Source organism: Leptopilina boulardi, unplaced genomic scaffold (assembly GCF_019393585.1).
Source record: "Leptopilina boulardi isolate dan_hultmark-lab unplaced genomic scaffold, ZJU_Lbou_2.1 LbouV2_134, whole genome shotgun sequence".
NCBI classification, from domain to species: Eukaryota; Metazoa; Arthropoda; class Insecta; order Hymenoptera; family Figitidae; genus Leptopilina; species Leptopilina boulardi.
In genome coordinates this window covers 197,886-213,305 of record NW_026137679.1, presented here as the reverse complement: position 1 = coordinate 213,305, position 15,420 = coordinate 197,886, and the positions used below count along the sequence as shown (strand labels likewise).

At 30.1% G+C, this 15,420-nt stretch overlaps 1 protein-coding gene across 3 annotated transcripts; it reads left to right on the top strand.

Moving 5' to 3' along the window:
- Window positions 1-8,168: 8,168 nt before the first annotated feature.
- On the top strand, window positions 8,169-10,811 carry LOC127291362 (uncharacterized). Of its 3 annotated transcripts, none has more exons than XR_007844595.1 (3): window positions 8,169-8,322; window positions 8,740-9,950; window positions 10,057-10,810. XR_007844595.1 is itself a non-coding variant. In XM_051320449.1 (3 exons), exons 1-3 carry the CDS (start codon window positions 8,183-8,185, stop codon window positions 9,587-9,589), a joined length of 531 nt encoding a protein of 176 aa, XP_051176406.1. In that variant the 5' UTR covers window positions 8,169-8,182; the 3' UTR covers window positions 9,590-10,811. The 3 variants fall into 3 exon arrangements, 2 of the variants coding, with proteins under 2 accessions (XP_051176406.1, XP_051176405.1); XM_051320449.1 differs by having other exon boundaries at window positions 8,740-8,890; window positions 9,350-10,811; XM_051320448.1 differs by having other exon boundaries at window positions 8,740-10,810.
- The last annotated feature ends 4,609 nt before the right edge of the window (window positions 10,812-15,420 follow it).

Here is a 15,420-nt window from a genome sequence, read left to right as displayed (position 1 = left end):
CTTTAAATATCGTAACACGCGTTTGGCAATTTCCCAATGGCTTTTACCAGGATTCGAACAAAATTTACTTAGCGTACTCGCGGCAAAAGCAATATCAGGACGTGTCGCGTTAGCTAAATGAATGAGACTTCCTACTAATTCTCTATAAGGACGTTGTTTCATGTCGCAAATCTCGCTTTCCGATGTAGGACACATCTCTTTTGACATTTTCATGTTTGATTCGATTGGAGTTGAAACTGACTTTGCTAAATTCATATTGAAGTTTTGAATTAATTTATCAATATATTTCTTTTGCGAAATACGTATTTTTCCCGTTGGTCCATCGCGTTCTACATTTATTCCTAAAATTTCTTTAATTGGACCAAGATCTGTTATTTTAAATTGTGAAGATAATTTTATTTTTACATTTTGTAGTTTTTCGATTTTCTTAGACGAAATAATAAGATCGTCAACGTAAACAATTACAATTACTCGATCATCACCCTTTCCGAAAACATAAACACAAGGGTCTGCTATGGTCCGTTTACCTCCGACACTTGTGATAAACTCATCTAACTTTTTGTACCACTCACAGCCCGCTTGTTTCAAACCATACAAAGGTCGTAACAATTTGCACACTTTTTCCTCGTTTCCCGCACTAACAAAAAACACTGGTTGTTCCATGTACACTTCATCGCTCAAATTTCCTTGCACATAAGCTGCCACTACATCCATTTGATGCACAAACATTTCTTCGTTTACGGAGGCTGCAAGTAACGCTCGGACGATCTCGTATCTGGCAACAGGCGCAAATACTTTCTCGTAGTCGATCCCAAATTTCTGAACGTGTCCTCTAGCGACAAGTCTTGCTTTATATTTTGTTATTTCTCCATTTTCGTTTTTCGTAGTTTTATAAACCCATCGATTTGTCAATACCTGTTTATTAGACGGTCTAGGAACCAGTATCCAAGTTTTATTTTCTTGTAAAGTGTTGATTTCATTTTTCATGGCGGTTAGTCATAATTCACTATCACTTCCGTCAATAACCATAGATGCTGTCTCAGGAACTGACTGCTTTTTTGTTTGATAAATTTTACGTGGCCTTCCCCTCTGGCCGGTTTTTTCAAAAATTGGACGTCCTGGAGCTCGTGATAGAATTTCATGTCGTTGTTCTAGATTTCGAGAATTTTCCACTGGTGATTCATGACCCTCGTCTTCGTAAGTGGTTTCCTCTGATGATTCGTTACCCTCATCTTCGTTAGCCATTTCCCCTGATGATCCATTATCCTCATCTTCGTGTGTGATTTCGAATTGGCTCGGCTCAGGTCGCAATAATTCGTTTATCTTGACCGGCAATAAGTCGATTTCAGTAGTTACTGGTGATATATCGGCATGTTCAAAAAATCTTACATCTCGAGTTTTGATTACAGTTTTAGTTCCACGCTTCCATAATCTGTAGGCCTTAGACTATTGAGAGTATCCGACGAGTACATACTCTTCACCTTTTGGTTGGAATTTTCCATTCTTGTTATGTTTATTTAATGCGATCACTTTGATTCCAATTGTTCTCAGAAATCCGACGTAAGGCTTTTTCTGTGACCATGCTTCCAAAGGAGTGATATTATTTAAGGATTTCGATGCACTTCTATTTCTTAAATAAGTTGACGTATTTATGGCTTCACCCCAAAGTGACGTCGGTAATTTTCCTTCAAGCATAATGCAGCGCGACATTTCTACTAAAGTCCGGTTGGCTCTCTCCGCCACACCATTTTGCTGAGGCGTGTATTCCACTGTCAATTGTCGCACAATTCCTTCATCGGTTAAAAATTGTTGAAACGCATTAGACAAGTACTCGGTACCATTATCCGTTCTAAGCTTTTTAATTCGTTGCCCGGTCTGATTTTCAACCCTACGTTTATAGTCCTTAAACGCTTGCAAAATGTCGGAACGGTTTTTGAGCATAATGGTTTCTGTGTACCTCGTCGCGTCATCTATAAAGGTGACAAAATACTTGGCACCACCGAGCGATTGAGTTTTCATCGGCCCACAAATGTCCGAATGCACTAAAGCCAGTTTTTCCTTTTCACGAGTAACCGATTTGTCGAATGGTTTCACATGTATTTTGCACTTAGCACAAATGTCACAAGCAAGATCTTGAGATTTCGACGCAAATTTCATCCCGATCACTATATCGTCATTTACCATTTTTTTTAAATCACCGAAGTTTAAATGTCCGTATCTCTGATGCCACTTAATTATTTCGGAATTACTTTTTTGACAAGTGAGTGCTTCGTTTCTGTGCTTCTCGTTAACAATATACAATTGACCATGTTTCATTGCAGTAAGGGCCACGGAACCATCTTGCCGATTCACTGTCGCACGATCTTTCGAGAAAGTCACAGTGTAATTATTTTCTGTTACACACGAAACAGATAAAAGATTGTTCCGAAGATCAGGCACATACAAAGCATTTTTTAATTTTACTTGATTTTCTGTATATTTGTCAATCACATTATTTAACTTCACTTCACCACTTCCTGCTGATTCCACATAATGCTGATCCGCTGTGTATACTTTAAATTTTTCACTTTGATCCAATTCACTAAATTTGGTATTATCTTTACACATATGCCGAGTGGCACCACTATCTAAATACCAAACATTTGATTTCTCGACATGTCCGACATTACACGCAATCGCTGTCATTGCATCACATAATTGATTTGATTCACTTTTTGTTTTTGTCCAACAGTTCCGACTTTTATGTCCATATTTTCCACATTTGTTGCAGTTGCCTTTAAACTTTTGAGATGTTGCTTTAGATCGATAATCATTTGAATTTTTTGAAAAATCTTTCGGCTTTTGATTGTAACTTTTCGTAAATAATGCGTCATTTTTCTTTTCTTCTGGGTTTGACTTTATGTCTCGATCACATTGTCTCGCGTCTTCCTCTATTATTTTTATTTTTAAGTTATCTAACGTCGGTATATCGTCTCTAGATTCTATGGCAACACAAAAATTTTCGAAGTCGGCCGGTAACGAGCTTAATAACATTATCGACAGTAGTTCTTCGGGTATTTTAATACCTGCATCTTCTAGTTTCTCAGCCTGTTGTGTAAAAACCGACACGTATTCAGAAATCGAAATATCTGGCTTCTTTTCCATTCTTAAGAGTTGTTTATATAGCGCTGCTTTCCTCACAGGACCTCGAGATTCAAAAACATTTTTCAACGCGTCCCATGCTTCCGAAGATGTAGTCGCCCTTTTCACATGATTTAATTGCTTGCTGGACACACACAAATTTATCAACGCCAAGGCTTTCGAATCTTTCTTGACCCAATCAGCCGCATCCCCCTCCGGTCTCGCATCTGTGCCATCAACGTATGACCACAATTCATTATACACCAATACACTTTTCATTTGTATTTTCCATATCTCGTAATTCAGTTTAGTCAATTTCTCGACGCTAGAAAAACCTTGCATGGCGGCCATTTTTTTAACACAAAAGCACGCGTTCACTGTTCGATCCGACAAATCAATACGTCTACCGTTTTCAATAGTATACTGGGCCCATAACCTGTCAGAGGATTATGGGAAGCATGATACAACACAATATTAATATTTGAACACGAATTATCTCTTTATTAAAAATTAGTAAAAAACAGTATATAAATATGACATGGCACAAAGGCAACTCAAAGAGAACTGAGACAAAGGGGTACGCCCAAGACGCCACCTATACTTCGATTTATGAATATCTACGATATATCGATAAAGCACTTAATCGATTATTATAAATTCAAATATTTCTTACATATAAAAATTAAGTGGGTGCTGGTAACTGGGTGCCAGTTTCAGCTTCATAATAATTCTTTAAATCAAAATGAGAAAAAAACCACTTATTTGATTTGGAAGATTGAAACTTTTTTTCTTACTTTTCAAAACAAAATAAATTTAAAAGAATAGAAGACTTTAAAAAGTCTTCAATACGAGTTTTCAATACGAGTTTCAATTTTTTTTAAATCTGCTGTTTTTTGTTTCATTTTTGTTTTTACAATTTTTCCTAACCAAGAAAGATTTCCGAATATTTTCGACCAATTTTTAATTTTATCGTCTTGCAAATTATTTATCAAATTCAGCATTTCCAGAGATGGAAGAAAGACATCCTTTTGCTAATTTGTCTGGTGAATATAAATAAATAATTACATATATATAGATATATATTTCTCTTTCCTATAATAAGAAAATAATATAAATAACTTTGATTTCTAAAAAGCTCTAAAGTTTCTGCACTGACTGAAATAATTTTAAAAAATTTAATTTTACTATTATTATAAATGATTATTCAATTTCTTAGTAAAAAGATTTGACATTTGCATGGTGAAGCTCAATATTTGTTTTTGTCTTTAATCGTTGTCGAAGGAAAAAAGTAATCAATAATAAAACATTTTTATCTATTGCTAATTTTTTTATTACATTTACCTCATAATGAATATAATGGAAAAATGTTTTATAATACAAAACATTTTAATTTTCCTGTTTTTATCATGAGAAAAGAAATAAATAAAATTTTTTTAATTTATTAAAATTTAATTTTTTCAATTCCAACATTTTGAAAATTACAGAATTTTAAAAGACCTAAAATGAGAGGACAAAATTCCAAGCAGCACGTTATGTCACCTGAATTTCAAAGGAATATTCCAGAAAAGATTCGTAACATTCCAGTGGAATATTACAGTAATATTACAGCTTTATTAAAATGTCCGCCTGATGGTAATATTCCCCGGTAATATTAAGGGAATATTGCACGGTGGTATTAAAAAAATTAAATTCCACTGGAATGTTACTAATCTTTTTTTGAATATTCCCTTGATATTCGTTTAATATAACGTGCTGCTAGGGCCGTGAAATATTTCCAAGATCTTCTACGAAACTCAAAATGTCCGCCTCACGGTGATATTAAGGGAATATGAATGGTATATATCACAGGAATATTCCCTAAAAATAACTGAAATATCCCTTCAATTTTACAGTGGAATATCACTATGAGGCGGACATTTTGATTTTTGGAAGATCATGGAAATATTCAGGTGATATACCGTGCTGCTTGGGTTGCCACTGCGGCAAAGCTAAATTTTATTAACAAATATTTTCGATTATGCATCAACAAATTAATTAAAAAAGTTTTCTTATTTTGTTTAAAATTTAATTAACTGTTCAAATAAAGTATTTTACTTGTCGAGCGCATTTATTTATCTGTTTGCTCTTCTCGAAAAAAATGTGCCGCCTCATTTTTATTCTTTAAAAGTGTCACAACTTTTAATCGATTCAGATTAATTATTAAAAAGATTTTTTTGAAGATAAGAATACGTCCTTTGAAATATAAATACACAAATACAAAAGACAAAAGTTAAAAACCTTAATTTTTGTTAAATTAAAAGCATTCCCATGGAATTTGTCTCGTAGACTGTTCATATATGATTCTGTTTTATACCTATACTTACAGTGTTAAAACTTTAAGGTCGACTTTAATCGAGCCTCGATATTCAAATTTGTAACTTTTCTATTAGGCCTATTTTTTATTATATTTTCAAAAGTGTTCCCTGATATTTGAGGTTTTTGTTAAAAATTTAAAATGACTGTTTTCCTCTAATCATAAAAATTTAATTTCCATTTTGTTTTCTCACCTGCGACAACTTTAAAAAAGTTTTTATTGAATATAAAAATGTTTTAAAATGATTGTTTACAGTGGCAGTTCGGAGCAAGATAGTTACGCTACATGAAACGGGACAAACTTTTGCACAAATTGCTGCGAATGTGCAGTGTTCACAAAAAACAGTACGCCATTGGGTGCGAATTTACCAGCAAGTGGGTTTTGCAGGATTAGTCGACCATCGACCGGGAAATCATAGGCCCAGGAAGACTACTGCAGAACAAGATGATTCATTGAGAGACTACATATGGAATATCAATGCCTTTACATCAGCTAAAAACAGCAAACGACACCGTGGTAGAAATTTCTCCTTCAACCATCAGGAGACGCTTACTTGAGATCGGAATTACATCCTGTAGACCAGAGAAAAAATGCCCTCTAAGTGTTCTTCATAAGGAGGAGAGGGTGGGATATGCATTACAATTTTTCGGCGAAGATCAAGATTATTGGAACAATGTCGTCTGTATGGATGAAAAATCCTTCAGTTCATCGGAAGACGGCCGTTTGTTGGTCTGGAGACCACGTGGTGAACTGTTGAATGAACACTTTGTGGCCCCAAGACAGCACAGTGGCCGCATAACGTGCATGTTTTGGGGTTTCACAACAACTCGTGGTGTTGGAGATGTGGTTCAAGTGAATGGGAGAATGAACGCCGCAGAGTACGTCTACATTCTTGAAAACCATTTCCTACCAAGAGTTCGTCAAATATTAACGGCAAACGAACATGAAGAAATAAAAGTGATTCAAGATAAGAGCTCCATTCACGAGGCACGATTAACATTACAGTGGTTTGAGCGCCAAGATTTCCTGACTTTGATGCCGCATCCAACCAAGTCTCCTGATTTAAACCCCATAGAAAACATATGGGGTTACATGACCCGAACTTGGATATCTGGACAAGATCGAACAAGAGCTGCATTAATTGATCATGTTTATCAATCGTGGAGCGACTTGAGGCAGAGACCACAAATAGTGGCCAATTGTATTTATTCGATGCCACAACGATTACGTAAAGTACTTGACGTTAACGGATCGTGGACAAAGTACTAATATCGATTAAATTCAAAATTTCAAATACACACACTTTGACAATGGATTATCATAGGTTCTTTGTCAAGAAGGGTTGGAAAAAGTCAGTGTTTTATTTTAGTATTTCTGCACAAAATCAGTTATTCTTTTTGAAAATAAATTAATGTCACGTAAAAGTGTTGAATTTCGTAGGAAAAACGAGTAAAGTTTTATTAGTCACTTTATAGTTCTTGATTATTAGTTCAGTTTTTATTTCACGTTCCGAGAGTGACGAGTGCGACGCGTAAGACTAGACAATTTTTGTGTTTTCTGTATATTTATTAATTCTTAATGTGATTAATGTGAAATTAAAAAAAAAGAATTTTGCCAAAATGTCCAAGAAGAATATATATTTTGGTTGCTTATGTATACTTTTGACTTTGAATGCTGTCACCGGAAGGATTCACAAATTAGAAATAAGGGTAATATATAGAAAAATATTTTAAACATTTTCTCCTTTTTAATATTATTTCTTAGTTTATTTATAATTTTTTTAAAACAAAACTAAAATTGTTAAGTCGAAGAAATTACTTTTTATTTTATAAATTAATTTTTAAAGGTAAAATAAGAAAGTTTTACTGGTTGCGATGTAAGTGATTAAGTGATTTTTATTATTTTCTCGAGACTTTAGGTTTATGTTGTTTTTATAATTTCCAGAACGACAATCGACGATTCATTTCGTTAAGGACTTTTGGATTCTACCTCAGAGAAGTTTTAAGTGTATATCTGAAGAATTTCAAGGCCAGTCCCTTCAGTGAGAATGATGTGGTAAATATTTCTATTTTATGAAATTTTTTATTATAATTCGTAACTAATCATTTTTTTATTTAACTGGTTTTTAAGAAACTCGCAATTTTATCTGCTTCACTTACAATGCTTTTCCATTTTAATGCACTGAATTAAATTATTCCGCTTTTATCTCTTAAGGGCATGTTTTCATTATCCGAAAATATTTTTACTTTTATTATTTTATGAAAAGATTAACACTATTTTGTTGTCTAAAGAAACCCTATTTTAAAATTTCGTTACATAAAATCTTGATTTTCATTGAAAAAGTATTTGTAGATTAATGAATTTAATTTTTTTTTATATATAAAAAATTAGAATTTTTTAAAGTAAAATAATTTTTTTTATGTTAAAAAATATACTAAAAATATTTGTTTATTTATTAAAGGTATTAATTATAATAATAAATTAATTTAATTTAATTTATTTAACATAATGTAATATGGTTAAAACTCTTTTAAATAGAGAGGTATCTGTTAATAAGTAATAACAATTCTAATATAATAAATTAATATTTATAATTATTGCAATAACTTTTTAAAACTTTATTATAAAATTTATTTAGAATTATAATTTACAATTTTTTTTAATTATGATAATTTTTTTCTAGTTCGTATTTGAACCTTGGTTCGAACGATGAGTGATGTAATTAATCCATATCTGAAAAGTCATCAGGAGAAATGTTTATTGCAAGGAACATCGAATCCAAAATCGGAATGGGATACAAAAAATGACAGTGAAATAAAATACTTCACGATGGATTTCAAGAATTACACGTAAGGACTTTTAATATCTTTTATTGCAAAGAAATTCTAAATTAGAGATGAAAATCAAAAATTGATGATTTGGAAAAAAAGAATTGATAGTTATTGTTTCTAATTACTAATTAATTCTAATTAATTGCTAATACTATTAATTAACTAATAATTGAAACTTAGTAATGGAAAGTATAATTATTGTTTGAATTTTTTTTTGTTTTTATTTTTTTTAAAGGAAATTTATTATTATTTTGTTTTTTTATTATTAATTTTAATTTTGTTTTATTATTAATCTTTTCTAATATTATAAAACTGATTTAACAATAGAAAAATTAAAATTTGCATCAAAACTCCATTTAGTGAGAGCGCTCTCACTTCACGTAGAACAAAAATATAACAATATAGGTAGAATCTAATCTTATTCGTTCTTTTTAGGATAACAAAGATGAATCACCTTATTTGCCCAGAGGACGTCAATGATGTTCATGTTAGAAAGTTGTTGCAGTTAGCAACTTTCAATGATAGTGAATTAATAGACGACTACATAATGGAGTACGTTGGTGCGATTAAGGATCAATATGATGTTGTTAGTTTGGCAATTTATTATTCTATAAAATTCTATTTTCCGATTACTCAAATCGCAACATTACTGAATACATGTTGCTCTGATACGGGAACTTGTGTAAATGGTTTTACACTGTTACAAACAATGATACTTTGTAATAGAAGTAAGGAAGAAATTGAAATTGCAGTAGAAGCCGGGATTTTCAAAACCGGATACTCACAAATGACGAACAATAAAATAATTACCATTGAATGTAAACAAATTATTAAATTGAAAAATGATTCTTCGAACAATTTAAAAAATTATTTTGACATCATAGAATATCTTATAAGTATCGAACCAGATCAGCCCAGTATTGAAGATTTTTCTTACCTTGCCTATGTTTGTTTTACAAATAAGGATATGATTTTTGAGCATAGATTGTGGGAAAGAATAACAAACTTAAGTGAAAAATTTGAAATTTTTCATGTCCTTATGCAGAGATTGGAAATCTACGGGGAAAAAAGACTTACTGAAGATAATAAATACACCATTTTGTCGCTCTTAAAACTAAGCTTTGAAAAAGTTGCCATAATTTTTCAGAAAAAAGAATTGGAAGATTCTGTGAATTCAAAACTGACACACTTTGAACTGTTTGGATCTCTAGTACTTACTCATTTTACAAAGGCTAAACGATTAGCGTCAAAAATAAGGAAGGCTGTTGTTAATTTGTTAATTTAAACAAAAATAACAATTAAAAATTTTTAAATTAAATTTAAATATTATATAATTTGGATACGATTAAAAAAATTTTTCTTTCAACTAACTGCATTTTTTTACAGGATTTACTAAAGTATTAAGCGATCTTCCGATTTACTTTCCCGATGAGATTTCCCGATGAGAAACTAAATTAAACGTCGAAGAGAAGAAAATGAAATCTAATAGGTTGTCGATGAAAGGCAGTGAAAAATCTAATCCCATCGATAATATGCGCTCGATGATTGGAAAACAGTAGCGTGGGCCCTCTCATACAATCAATTTTTCAAGTTTTGTGCCACAATTTTGAAGATTTATCCTTTTCGTCAATTTTTAAAATAACAAGGTAAAATTGAGAGTATTTTTTTTTCGTCTCGCATGTCGTAACGGATAACAGCAATAACATTCCACGGTACGAATACCGTTCTCTTTTTAATTTATCTCACTTTCAGCAAGACTCTGCTGTCAGTAAAAGTTAGCTGATCCATTTTTGGACTCTTTCACTAACGAGAACTATTTATATAAGAGACGGAGATGCTCACGACTGATAAATCGGTCGCAGAAAAATAGACAACTCATCGCACTATTCATGACACATTTCACAAACTATTGATCGACCGGTATTAATCTTCAGAATATACCTTAATCCTTCAACTGCAGCTGGACTCTCGCAGTAATATTGAATGCATTTTTTTTAATCATTATTCGTTGTCTTGGCTTTTTCTGATTCAGACTTTAATGAACTTCTCTTTTTTTCTTCTGAGTTTACGTTCAATATTAAAAAAAAGAAAACTTTACTTCATATTTGCCCTTGTCGATTTAGACATCGAAAAAATAATTGTTTTTTGCTTCCTCGTGGAGGAAGCTATGTAGTCCTTTCGTTTATAAACTTTTTAAAAATGGTGAAAACAAATTTTCCTCTATATAGAAACATGTTATATGAGATCCTGATCAATTGTCCGGATGTATGTATGTGTGTGTATGTGTGTGTGTGTGTGTATGTGTGTGTGCATCGTTTTTGTGAACACGATATCCTTAACAGGTTTTAATGGATTTGGATAAAATTTGGTAGGCTTATTTAACACATTAATCTCTCAAAAATGACGAAAGGATTTTTAAAAATACCCAAAAAAAAAAAATTTTATCGTCTTTTTTCCAAAAATTTTTTTTTAATTGAAAAATTTTTTAAATCGAAAAATTTAAGGTAATATATAATATAATCGTCTTCTTTATGTCAAGATGAATCGATTGATATATATAAAGTATAGATTTGATTGAAATTTAAAGAATTAAAGAAAGTTAAAAAATCAAAAATTCTCATTTTAGCTAAAAAATGATGTGTTTATTTAAATTCATGTTTATATATGAAATAATTTTATACCCTGCATTGAAACGAATTGGTTGGTATATATAAAGTATAGATTTGATTTAAAATTTGAGAATTAATAAAAATTGAAAAATCGAAAATTCATATTTTAGCTAAAAAATTTTGTGTTTTTTTTAAATTCAAGTTGATGAATAAAATAATTGTATTCCTTGCATTAAAACGAATCGATTCGTATATATAAAGTTTATGTTCACTCAAAATTAATTAAAATTTTCTTTATTTTTCAAAAAATTTAATTAATTTAAAACATTTTTAACTCGAAATTTTTTAAATCAATCAATTGAATTGGACAAATTCATTGCTTCCTTCACGAGGAAGCGAATTTTTTGCTTCACACAATGAGGAAGCATAATGTTTATGAAATAAACATAAAGGACCCCCTCCTTGTTTAAGTCTGTTTTATCCACGCCTACTTAGAAATCATTGACGAATTCAGGGTGAATTAATTATTTGTTAACTAATATTTAAAATTGTAAATAATTCTGTATTATCGACACCCGTGAAAAATTTATTGAATAATTTTCATACACATACATAAATGGCTACGGTATTCATAAATTTCACGCCGCTCAATATCTTAAAAATTTATTGATACCGATCCTGTGTTTCTTTAGATTCGATAGAAAATAGATTTAATTAATTTCTAATGTTCTTGCTTGAATTAAAAATTAAAATACGATTTACATGTACATTTTGTTTCCATCGACGAATAATTTATAAAAAAAGAAAAGCAATATTATTTTTGGTAAACGTATAAACGTACTTTTTATTTATAAAAGAATACGTTATTTTTGTTTTCTTGTAAGATAAAATTTTAGCGGATTTGTTGATCGAGATGAAATAATTCTAATCGCTGATAAATAATTGACTTATTGTTTTATTTAATAACGAATTTCAAAACTTATAACCAAATATAAATTATGTGTATTTTGGAAAAAGAAAATAAATTTTAATTAATTAATAAATTAATTTCCAAAAATTCGACTTTTTTCAAACTTTTCAAACCTTCCTCCGCTACTAATGTTGCCACAAAAATTTTGATTTTATTCCCTGGACTTTTCTCTGATAACCAGACAGAATTTAAATTTTTTTCTCCAACACTAATAAAAAAAATGACAAGAGCAGGCCTTAGGATCGTTTGTAAGATAAGAAAAAACTTGTTTTACTCACATTGCATTTCAGAAAAAAAATTTTAATTGTTTTTTCAAATCTTAATAAATAAATTACTATTAAATTACTACTTAGGTAGTAAATAATTTTTTTTTACATAAATTACTAATTTTAAATAATTAAATTTTCAAAGTAATTTAATTGAAAATTGAAAACATCCAAAAATAACTATCATTTATTGAATTAATAATTGCATTTCAGAATTTTTATTTACAAATTTTACTAAAAATTCGAAGTATATTTTGAAAATTAAATTATTTCTAAAACATTTCAATTTAAAACTTTCTAAAATTCAATTATTCATATAAAACTTCAAAAATTGAATTACTAAAATAATTTCAATTGGAAATTCTCTTAAATTCAATTATTAATTTACTTTTTACTTCTACTATTCAATTAATTTAAGATAATTTGAATTCAAAATTCAATAAATGTCAAACTTAAAAAGATTTTTTTATGAAGTTAATAATTTCAACTAATTTTAATGAGTTAAAATTTATAAAAATTAATGAAATAATTATTATCATGAAATAGTTAAGTAAAAAGTTTCAACATTTCTGAATTTCGAAAACTTTCTAAATGACTCGTTCTTTATTAAATTAACTAGCAACTTTGTCGTCCGCAAGCGGCCGACTACGTTGCTCGTGTGCATTAACCATATCTTTATTCACTTCTTTTTTTTCAAAAAATTTAATATTAGAAATTTAAAAAAAATTTCTTCATATTAAATCTACCATCCAAGGAGCACGGAATATTGCTTGAATGTCAAGGAGATATCAAGCGGGAATATTTTTGTGACATTCAGGCGATATCATAATGTCCGCTTCATGGGGACATTCTACGGTGATATTCTTGTGAAATTCGCGTGATATTTGTATGGTACTGAGGGAATATTCCCGTGAAATTCACGCAATATTAAGAAAATATTCCTGGGATATTAAGGGAATATCCCTGTGATATTGAGACAATATTCCTGTAATTTAGAAAATTCTAAAATGTTGTTTATTTTGAATATTTAATTAAACAAATAAATCAATGAAAATAAATTGAAATTTTGTTAGAATTTTATAAATTATCTTATTAATATCACTGGAATATTCCCTCAATATCAGAGGAATAATTCACTCAATATCACACAAATTTCACGGGAATATTCCCTCAATATCATACGAATCACACGTGAATATCACCGAGGAATGTCCCCGTGAAGACATTATGATATCGCCTGAATGTCACAGGAATATTCCCACTTGATATCAATGTTAGATTCAACCAATATTCCGTACTACTTGGGCGCTTAACTTTACTTTTCCCTTATGACAGCAACTACTAAATAATCTATGTGACGGTCTCTCACACAGAAAATGTAACGCATAACAAAACTTACATTCTACATTCATCAAACCTAAATAATTCTGTGGAACCTTACTTTCATTGAAAACTTTAAGACATTATTGCATCTCCTACACTTTTTTATTTCGGTTATCGTTTTCACATGCCAAATTCTTTTCTTGACGCACTTTCTTTTCATCTTCCGTTTCCGTAGAAAATTTGTTCTTCTTACATGACAAATTATTTTCTTGACGCACTTTCTTTTCATCTTGAGTTTCCATTGATATTTTTCTTTCCTACATGCCAAATTTTTATCCTTGTGTATTTTCTTTTCATCTTTAGTTTCTATAGATAATTTCTTTTTTTGCATGTCAAATTTTTTTTGCGCTCTTTCTTTTGTATTTCTGTTTCTGTTTCATTACGATTACGTTTTCTCAATCTACCATTCTCTTGTCTAATTATTTTCTGTTCATATGTAACTTCGCGCGTTGCCTTCCCTTTTCTTTAATTCCTAGAATTATCTTTTTATCAATTTCTTCACTCAGAAAATACTTCATTTCTGAATATTCAAGTGGTGAAATTTTGTTCATATTATTATTAGTTGTACGAATTATTTTCTCTTCACTAGTGTCATTTAGAGAATGTTTAATTTCTAAATATTGTGTTAATAGAACTCTGTTAATATTATTTCTGGGAAAAGTATTAAAACAGAACAAGGGTTCAAAATATTATTTTTAAGTTCCTGAGCTCGATTTATGAAAAGACGGTTCCAATCATTCTCTATTATCGAATTCCTATTGTGAGACGTTCTTATTGACGGAAAATGATTTAAGCGATTATTTTCAAACATTGACTTTAAATGGTTTCTCATTCTGTTATTATCAGTTTCATAATTTACGCTGTTTGACATTACGTTAAAAAATATAGATGTTGCAAATGCTATTGCATATACTCCACACTCAACACTACCAAAAGGTTGTTGATCAACAACTACAAAAACTACTGTTGGTTTAAAAGGGAACAATCTAATTAAATATTTCATTTGATGCACATTTAAACATCCCTCATTAAAGCTATAAAAGTATAAGTACTTTGCATATTGAAAAAAGAATTGGAATCTTTTTTTAATAAATCTTCAAATTTGTACATATGCATGTCATTTAACAATTTATTTCTATTTTTAACAATTTTTAAATCTTCATCACTCAAAATAACATACTCTTTTATGTTGGCCATAGTATACTTCGTTTAATTTTATTTTTGATTCATGAAAATCTAAATATCTTTAATCCTCTCGCTCACTCTCTCCAATATAACAAATTTTGCCATTTATTAAATATAACCAATTTTGCCTTTAATTCAATATAACAAATTTTGCCTTTTATCCAATACAACTACCAATATCCAATAGAATGAGAGAACTATGAATGAGTAACTACTGATCAGCCAATAAGTGCAAAAGGACACTCTTATATGATTAATCAGTAGTTCATTACAGATACCATATATACATATATATACACTTGTATTAAAACCCCGGATTAATTACCACAAAAAACCAACCCTTGGACAATAGAACCTTTGTTAAATAATCAATGAGAATTAACTCTGAGGACCCAGGTAATAATTTCTTTTCTCCCATTTATTACATGGAAAAATACCCTTAGACAATAGAACCTTTGTTGATAAGAATTAACTCTGAGAACTTAGGTAATAATTTTTAAATTTTTTTATTAAAATTTTCAGGGACTCTAATACAGGTATGCACACACATATATATATATATATAGATATATATTTATTTTTATTTTCAAAACAAAAAGGAAGAAGATTAAGATTTTAGACGAAGATATTCTTATGCCATTTTGAATTGTCTAGATAGAGAAACGCAATGTTAAACGAAGAAGTACTTATGTTATATTCCTTG

Coding starts and splice junctions, on each gene's coding strand:
- LOC127291362 (XM_051320448.1), top strand. CDS start 8,183: ATGAGTGATGTAATTAATCCATATCTGAAAAGTCATCAGGAGAAATGT. Junction 8,323..8,739: donor ATGGATTTCAAGAATTACAC/GTAAGGACTTTT, acceptor CGTTCTTTTTAG/GATAACAAAGATGAATCACC.